This window comes from Notolabrus celidotus, unplaced genomic scaffold (assembly GCF_009762535.1).
Source record: "Notolabrus celidotus isolate fNotCel1 unplaced genomic scaffold, fNotCel1.pri scaffold_538_arrow_ctg1, whole genome shotgun sequence".
Lineage (NCBI taxonomy): Eukaryota > Metazoa > Chordata > Actinopteri > Labriformes > Labridae > Notolabrus > Notolabrus celidotus.
The window spans coordinates 1-9,834 of NW_023260339.1; the positions used below are offsets into that span (position 1 = coordinate 1).

The following is a 9,834-nucleotide window of genomic DNA, read 5'->3' on the forward strand; positions in this document are numbered from 1 at the left end:
TTCATACAGTAGCAGCAGATCAGCCTAAAGCATTCAGGTCTTTATAAACCATCAGCAGGATTTTAAAGTCTATTCTCTGACAGACAGGAAGCCAGTGTAGGGATCTAAGAACTGGAGTGATGTGGTCTACTTTGCTAGTCCTTGTTAGGACTCGAGCAGCAGCATTCTGTATGAGCTGCAGTCGTCTGATGGACTTTTTAGGGAGTCCTGTAAAGACCCCGTTACAGTAGTCTAGTCTGCTGAAGATAAATGCATGGAGGAGTTTTTCTGCATCCTGCTGAGACATGAGTCCTTTAATCCTTGATATATTCTGAAGGTGATAGTAGGCGGACTTTGTAATGGTCTTAATGTGGCTGCTGAAATTAAGGTCTGAGTCTAAGACTACACCAAGGTTTCTGGCTTGGTTTGAACATTTCATCTGTGCAGATTGGAGCTGAGCAGTAACCTTTAACCTTTCTTCCTCCAAAAACAATCATTTCAGTTTTTTCTTTGTTTAACTGAAGAAAGTTCTGGCTCGTCCAGTCATTGATTTGTTCAATGCATTTACTCAGTGTTTGTATGGGACTATAATCCCCTGGTGATATGGTGATGTAAATGTGTGTGTCATCTGCATAGCTGTGGTATTTTATTTTGTTGTTTCTTATCATCTGACCTAAGGGGAGCATGTAGATGTTGAAAGGCAGGAAAAGTCCTATACTGGCCTGGGATGTCCCTGATCGCTCATGAGATTCCAGAGCTGCCATGGAGGATTGTTGGAGCTGATATCTTTGAGATGAGAGGTCAGTCTTCCCTTCTAATAGTTGATTACCTATCTAAATATCCAGAAGCACTGAACCTGCGTGATAAAACAGCTCATACAGTAATCCAGAAAATGAAGACTGTCTTTGCCAGGCTTGGTACTCCAAAAGAAGTCGTTTGTGATTGTGAGAAGGCTGGACAGCATCCCCCTCACTGTTTATTAGGTCTTTTCTGTAATCTGTATTAGTTGTTCAATCATTTGCATTAAGTTTGCTGATTGTAAGTGTTGTTTTAGATGTGCATTATGTGTTAGAGTCAGGGGCAGGTGTGACTGTGATTGCACTGGTGTGGGAGGAGACTGAGGGAGTAGAAAAGGCCAAGTGAGTTTCAGCAGGGTGGGTGACTGGGCGGAGGGATGAGGTGGTCCTAACCAGGCTTAAACTGGGGCACTGTGGGCTGGCCCAGTACCTTAAAATCATAGGGAAACATCCAGATGGGTTGTGTCAGTGCGGGACGCCCGAAACAGTTCAGCATGTACTCTTCTCTTGTAGAAGGTATGGGCATGAAAGGTGGATTCTGTACAGAGAATTGTCGGATCTGGAGGTCTCTCCCTTTTCCTGTAGGACTATATTTACCGCTAATTTGTCGGGCGGTGTTATGGTTGTTAAAATCAACTGGGCTGTATGCCAGGCTGTAAGTAGGTGTTAAACCTAGCCTGTGGAGAGCAGCATTACACTCCCCAGTGTACAGCCTGCTGGAATCCCATTAGAAGAAGAAGAAGAAGATGCTGCATCTGCATCTGCTGCTGCATCTGCTGCTGCATCTGCTGCTGCATCTGCTGCTGCATCTGCTGCTGCATCTGCATCTGCTGCATCTGCATCTGCTGCATCTGCATCTGCTGCTGCATCTGCTGCTGCATCTGCATCTGCTGCTGCATCTGCATCTGCTGCTGCATCTGCATCTGCTGCTGCATCTGCAGCTGCTGCATCTGCTGCTGTATCTGCATCTGCTGCTGCATCTGCTGCTGCATCTGCTGCTGCATCTGCTGCTGCATCTGCATCTGCTGCTGCATCTGCTGCTGCTACTGCATCTGCATCTGCTGCTGCTGCATCTGCTTTATCTGCTGCTGCAATCACAGAACCAGCTTCACCTGTGGAGCTCCTTTTGTTTGGAGGGAGCTGCTGCATGCAGTGTGAGACTCTTTTGTACCTTGTGTGAAATGAAGTAAAAGAAAGAAACCAGAGATCTGGAACCTGTGGTCTGATGCTTCTTCTTTTTACATCTGGCTCTGCACTCCTCTGCCCTCTTCGGTTCTCGTCCAGTTGGTAAGGGTTTATAAACCCAAAACCCAGCAGTGATCATGTCCCATTTGGAAGTTATGAGATAAAACAGTTTGCCACATCCTGGGACTTCAAAGTCACACACTCCAGCCCAGGAGATCCACAATCAAATGGACTTGCTGAGAGGACAGACCATAACAAATGCTTTGACAGGTACGGACCTCCATCAGGTCCTACCTGCACTTAGAAACACAGCAGTGATTCTGTGTTCAGCAGTAAACAGTAAACTGACCTTGTTTTTGTAGCTTCACTTCAGGTCCTGGAGTCCCATCCAGAGGGGGTGTTTGATGGTGGAGCTCCTCTTCGTATCCGGACGGTGTTCGTCCTGCTAAAGCTAACAGCCTCGGTCTGTTTACATCATGAACATCATTAACATCCTTTAACTCGGACATGTTCCACTCAAACAGGAAGTTAAAGAGTGGGAACAGAAAAGAAAAGGCCCTTTATATGATCACTCTGCTCACAGAGGACGCTGGTTCATCCATAACTGATCCGGACAAGCTAGCTGAGGTCAGACCGGAAGAGAGTCTGTGACCCGGAAACAAAACTCCAACTCTGTGTTCCAAACTGGCCTTCAAAATAAAAGTCGGTCATATCTACGGAAGAGGATAAAATAAGACTAGATAAGATAAGATAAGATAAGATAAAATACGATAAGATATAATAAAATGAAATAAGATAAGATAAGATAAAATAGAATGAAATAAGATAAAATAAAATAAGATAAGATAAAATAAAATAAGATAAAATAAAATGAAATAAGATAAAATAAAATAAGATAAAATAAGATAAGATAAGATAAAATAAAATAAGATAAAATAAAATAAGATAAAATAAAATAAGATAAGATAAGATAAAATAAGATAAAATAAAATGAAATAAGATAAAATAAAATAAGATAAAATAAGATAAAATAAGATAAGATAAGATAAAATAAAATAAGATAAAATAAAATAAGATAAGATAAAATAAAATAAGATAAAATAGAATGAAATAAAATAAGATAAAATAAAATAAGATAAAATGAAATAAGATAAGATAAAATAAGATAAGATAAAATAAGATAAGATAAGATAAAATAAGATAAGATAAAATAAGATAAAATAAGATAAGATAAGATAAAATAAAATAAGATAAGATAAAATAAGATAAAATAAAATAAGATAAAATAAAATAAAATGAAATAAGATAAGATAAAATAAGACTAGATTAAATAAGATAATATAAGATAAAATACTGCAACATCATACAGAAGTACAACCTCTTAACTTTTGAAAATGTTGTGGGTTTTGCTGATGCTTGTTTAGTGTTTGCCCAGGGACTACAGATGTAAATTAGCTGCTAGCTAACTCTGGTACAACTAAATGGCTGTACGCAGTCCCTGTTGAAATAAATAAAATAAATAAAATAAATAAAATAAATAAAATAAATAAAATAAATAAGAATAAGTTTCAATAAGTAAAGTTTAAAATAAAATAGATAAATAAAGATAGAATAAAATACAGGCCACTGGAAACATTTTTAGGACACCAAGCAAGCGGAAATGTTTTATATTTGATAAAACATTCATATATTTTGAGTTTAAAGTCAGTATTCTGTATTTTTTCTCAGAATTCTCAGAAAAAATAAATAAATATAGTGCTTTTCAGAAAACTCAGACACTTAGATAAAATAAAAGAGACAAAAAAAAAGAAAAAAAAAGACCATATATTTTTATTTGCTTGCCTTTGCTCTTTTTTTATTCTGTAAAAAAATTCAACCAATCAGCGTGATTTTTGCGCGGCCTTGCAATTTTATACAATCACCGCAACTTTCCCGCAAATTTGACCAATCACCTTAACCTCAGCCCCTGTACGTCATCAGTTTCATCATCAATTTCACTTCATTGGAACATAAACGTAAGTCCTCACTTGATCGGCACTTTTCAAAACACGCACAGAGAACGGGTGAAGAGCGAGGACAGCAGGCAGGACAAGTGACCATGACAACGTTGTTATTTATAGATACTAGAGTTATCATCTGAGGGGCTCAGTGTTAGCTTGGTCTCTACCTGCAGCAGGTGTGCTTTATGAACCAGCTCTCCTCACCTCCATGCATCTGTCTCATCTTCATTGAGGATTTTTACCCCCCGGTGTGCGTTAGTGACAAAGACACAACCGGAGGGGACGTCTGTTTACTATTTGATGTTTGACGTTGTTGCCGTGGTTACCGTAAAAAGCTCCCGTCTACAGCTTGATTTATTCCAGTTTGGTGAAACATCAGACACATTTAGTAAGTTTGGATCAACTCCTCGTCATCAAAGATGCAGATGCATTTCAGAGTGCCGTGAACTGACTGCCTGTCCAGTGCGCCTGTCACTGCGAGTTGCATTCAGGGACCGTCGTAAATGTGCCATACAGTCCTTTCATGGCATTTTTTTGCGAATACAGTCACAGTGGTCACATCAAGAATGTTTTCTAAAAACAACTGTAATTTGCCGGCATCCGGCAGAAATAGAAGTCTTGTGTATCTGATCTGGAGGGCTCCGACCTGCCGGATCAGAGACGCAGCCGGAACGCAACGGAGCGGATCCAGAGGAAGTTAACGCATTGACTAGAATAGAAACCTATCAGATCCGGTGCTGTGACGGATCGGAGATGGACCGGACACGGATCTGCTGGAATTTGGCGATCAGACGATCTGGATGCCCTCTGTTTTTTTTGACGTCTTGTGTTAATTATGAACCTTCTCACAACAAGTGGGTCACACGTGGGTCACCTTCTCTGATAAGGGAATACCAAGTGATAGGTTTCAAACCACACAACAGTTCTTTGAGTGTCTTTCTGAAAGGCGCTGTTGATGAATAATATCCAAAGATCAGTCACACAGAAGGGAAAGTTTGAGGGTAAGGCGGGACACTTAGCTGTGTGTTTCAGGTGTTTGTGGACATAAATAAAAAAGTCATAGAACATTTTTAATCTGGGAGTTTTTCTCCTGCATGATGCGCCATGTGAGCTGTCAGATTAGTCTTATGGTTAAATCCTTTTCCACACTCAGAGCAGCTGAACGCTTTCACTCCCCCGTGAATCCTCATGTGGACCACCAGGTTCCCCTTCCTGGTGAACATTTTACTGCACTGAGGGCAGCTGAAAGGTTTCTCTCCCATGTGAACCGTCATGTGTGCGGTCAGATTACCCTTTTGGTTAAAGCTCGTTCCACACTCGGAGCAGCTGAAGGGTTTCTCTCCCGTGTGGATCCTCATGTGATTGGTGAGGTGACCTTGGAGCTTAAAACTTTTCTGGCACACAGAGCAGCTGAAGGGTTTCCCTCCCGTGTGAACCGTCATGTGCTGGTTTAGATGTTTCTTACGGTTGAATCTTAAACCACATTCAAAGCAGCTTAAAGATTTCTCCCCGGTGTGAATGGTCATGTGTTGAGTCAGACTTCTCTTATAGTTAAATCTTTTCTCACACTCAGGGCATTGGAACAGTTTCTCTCCCGTGTGGATCTTCATGTGATCAGTCAAATAACCTTTCCTGGTGAAGGTTTTACCACAGCAGGGGCAGCCGAAGGGTTTCTCTCCCGTGTGAATGGTCATGTGTGTGATCAGGTTCCCTTTGTGGATGAACGTTTTCCCACATTTGAAGCAGGTGAAACTTTCCCGTCCTTTGTGGATCGTCATGTGTCGGGTCATGCTATCTTTGCGAGCGAACCTTTTCCCACAGTCAGAGCAGTTGAAGGGTTTCTCTCCCGTGTGAACTCTCATGTGTGTGGTCATGTTGTGTTTCTTTTTGGATGTTTTGCCACACTGGGCGCACTTATATACTTTCCTCTCCTTCCTTGATCTCCTCTCTTTGATATGTTCTGCAGAGTTTAATCCCATGTGGTGCTCTGCGGTCTTCTTCCAATCCTCACTGTCATCAGTCTCAGCCTCAGAGGAGTCTCCACTTGTGTCATCAGTCTCCTCTTCAGAGGAGTCTTCAAGCTCAACCTCAATGTCTCCTTCTAAACCCTCCTCATGATCTGAGTTTGTGTCTGGTTCTGATCCTTCACATTCCTCTTCATCAGCTCCAGTTTCTACATGTTCAGTTTTTCTATCATGAAGCTGAGAGGACTGAGGCTTCTCCTCATCATCTTCACTCTTCACAGAGACAACAGTGAATGGGAACTTGTTGGCATCCTCCTCCTCCAGTCCTTGAAGCTGCTCTCCTTCCTGACTGCTCCAGACTTCCTCCTGTTCCTCTTTAATGAGCAGGGGCTTAATGTCCTCCTGGTCCAGACTGGAGCTCCACTCCAGCTCTTCAGGAGACTCTTCGTTTCCCACCAACAGCTGCTGGACGTCATCAGGAAACACTGAAATATGGAAAGACACATGAAGTTTATGTGAAGATCAAACTTGCAAAAGTAATTCTTGGTGGACAGTTGAGTCACTAACAAAGCTAAGATGGCAGACGAGGGCGGACAATCTGAAACGACCGTTCGGTTCTTGTTCGGTTCTGGTTTGGTTCTTGTTCGGTTCTGGTTCGGTTCGGTTCTGGTTCGGTTCTGGTTAGGTTCTTGTTCGGTATTTGTTCGGTTCTGGTTCGGTTCGTTTCTGGTTCGGTTCTGGTTAGGTTCTGGTTTGGTTAGGTTCTGGTTCGGTTCTGGTTCGGTTCTTGTACGGTTTTTGTTCGGTTCTGTTCTGGTTCGGTTCTGTTTCGGTTCTGTTTCGGTTCTGTTTCGGTTCTGTTTCGGTTCTGTTTCGGTTCTTGTTCGGTTCAGTTCTTGTTCGGTATTTGTTCGGTTCTGGTTCGGTTCGGTTCTGTTTCGGTTCTCTTTCGGTTCTGGTTCGGTTCTGGTTCGGTTCTGGTTCGGTTCTGGTTCGGTTTGCTTGAGTTTGGTTCTGGTTCTGTTTACTTGAGTTCGGTTCTGGTTCGGTTCTGGTTCCGTACTGGTTCCGTTCTGGTTCAGTTCTGGTTCGGTTCTGGTTCTGTTTGCTTAAGTTTGCATGAGTTCGGTTCTGGTTCTGGTTCTGTTTGCTTATATTTATTTCTGGTTCTAATCCTAACCTGAACCGAAACCCTAACCTGAACCAGAACCCCAACCCTAAACCTAATCCAAACCTAACCCTAACCCTAAACCTAATCCGAACCCTAACCCTAATCCGAACCCGAACCCTAACCCGAACCATAACCCTAACCCTAACCACAACCCTAATCCTAACCCTAATCCAAACCCTAACCCTAACCCTAACCCTAACCCGAACCCTAACCAGAACCACAACCCTAATCCTAACCCTAATCCTAACCCTAACCCTAACCCTAACCCTAACCCGAACCCTAACCAGAACCCTAACCCTAACCCTAACCCTAACCCTATTCCGAACCCTAACCCTAACCCCAACCCCAACCCTAAACCTCATCCGAATCCTAATCCTAACCCGAACCCTAAACCTAATCCGAACCCTAACCCTAATCCGAACCCGAACCCTAACCCTAACCCTATTCCGAACCCTAACCCTAACCCCAACCCAAACCCTAAACCTAATCCGAACCCTAACCCTAATCCGAACCCGAACCCTAACCCGAACCATAACCCTAACCCTAACCACAACCCTAATCCTAACCCTAATCCTAACCCTAACCCTAACCCTAACCAGAACCCTAACCAGAACCCAAACCCTAACCCTATTCCGAACCCTAACCCTAACCCTATTCCGAACCCTAACCCCAACCCTAAACCTAATCCGAACCCTAACCCTAACCCTAACCCTATTCCGAACCCTAACCCTAACCCCAACCCTAACCCCAACCCGAACCCTAAACCTAATCCGAACCCTAACCCTAATCCGAACCCGAACCCTAACCATAACCCTAACCCGAACCCTAACCACAACCCTAATCCTAACCCTAATCATAACCCTAACCCTAATCCTAACCCTAACCCTAACCCTCATCCTAACCCTAATCCTAACCCTAATCCTAACCCTAATCCTAACTCTAACCCTAACCCTAATCCTAATCCTAACCCTAATCATAACCCTAACCCTAACCCTAATCATAACCCTAACCCTAATCCTAACCCTAACCCTAACCCTCATCCTAACCCTAATCCTAACCCTAACCCTAATCCTAACCCTAACCCTAATCCTAACCCTAACCCTAACCCTAATCCTAATCCTAACCCTAATCCTAACCCTAATCCTAACCCTAACCCTAACCCTCATCCTAACCCTAACCCTAACCCTCATCCTAACCCTAACTCTAACCCTAACCCTAACCCTAACCCTAATCCTAACCCTAATCCTAACCCTAACCCTAACCCTAACCCTAACCCTAACTCTAACCCTAACCCTAATCCTAATCCTAACCCTAATCCTAACCCTAATCCTAACCCTAATCCTAATCCTAACCCTAACCCTAATCCTAACCCTAACCCTAATACTAATCCTAATCCTAACCCTAACCCTAATCCTAACCCTAACCCTAACTCTAACCCTTACCCTAATCCTAATCCTAATCCTAACCCTAACCCTAATCCTAACCCTAACCCTAATACTAATCCTAATCCTAACCCTAACCCTAACCCTAACCCTAACTCTAACCCTAACCCTAACCCTAATCCTAACCCTAATCCTAACCCTAACCCTAATCCTATTCCTAACCCTAAAAGAGAGCTCATTCTCATTTAAAGGCACAGACACAGTAAACAGCCTGTTCTGAGCAGGGCTGAAGAACAGGGTTTTTCAGGCAGACCAGAATCTGATTTCAAAGTGTTTTTATGAGCAATAAACTTTAAAGACATGTTTTGGGGACCTCTTAGACCAATATATGTTGATGAAAAAGAGCAGAATATGTCACCTTTAATTTACTTTAACCACTTCTGTTTTATTTTTTTGTTATTTATTTACTATTTCTATTTATTTTTCAATTATATATATTTTTGCAATTGTTGTTTATTAGTCTTTACTTCTAAATCCATCTCTGTTTTATTTATTCATTATTTATTTGTATTATTATTTCTTCAGTCACTGTTTTGAATCACATTTGATTTGTATGGAAGCTGCTATATAAATAAATCTTGTTTTATGATTTTTTTATATTAAATATGACACCAGAGTTTATAATATATTATAACTCAGTCATAAAGGTGTTTTTAGGTCTTATAATAAGAAGTGTAGCAGGAGCCAGCTGAGGCTAACACTGCGCCTCTGGATGTGAACGTCAGCTGAAGTCTGATGGACCTGAAGCCCTCACCTGTGCTTCAGGTCACCTGTTCACAGCAGAGACAGAGTGAACTAACCTTCTCTCTGCAGCTTGATCTCAGCTGGTAGAGTCTCATCCAGCAGCTCTCCTCGGCGGTGAAGCTCCTCTTTGTGTCCGGACCCTGTGTGCTCCTGGAGGTCTCTGTGATCCGGATCGAGGAGCCTCCGTCTGAATGAATCTTTAGGAAACTCTAACCCGGACATTTCCCACGAACCAGAGTGAAACAGGGGAAAAAAATGGACCTAACTCAGTCCATGATCCCTCTCCTGTGGCATATCCAAAACAAGCTTCTTCTTCTCCTTCTTCTTCTCCTTCTTCTTCTTCTTTTTTGGGGAAGGCAGGCGAGACGCAACAACGGCGCATTGCTGCCCTCCTCAGGTCGATGAATCAAGTCCTTAGATCAGGCATGTCCAAAGTGCGGCCCAGGGGCCAATTGCGACCCAAGGTCCATTTATTTATGGCCCCAAGCTTCCATCTTAAATTGTGTTATTATAGCAAAGAAATTAATCTCCTTCTGAATCATCTGTACATTT

At 42.4% G+C, this 9,834-nt stretch overlaps 1 protein-coding gene across 1 annotated transcript; it reads right to left on the minus strand.

Moving 5' to 3' along the window:
• Positions 1-4,645: 4,645 nt before the first annotated feature.
• On the minus strand, positions 4,646-9,567 carry LOC117809899 (gastrula zinc finger protein XlCGF57.1-like). The gene is made up of 2 exons (XM_034679408.1): positions 9,339-9,567; positions 4,646-6,410 (listed from the first exon to the last, which is right to left on the minus strand). The coding sequence occupies exons 1-2, from the start codon at positions 9,502-9,504 to the stop codon at positions 5,032-5,034; spliced, it is 1,545 nt and encodes a 514-aa protein (XP_034535299.1). The 5' UTR covers positions 9,505-9,567; the 3' UTR covers positions 4,646-5,031.
• Between the last annotated feature and the right edge of the window lie 267 nt (positions 9,568-9,834).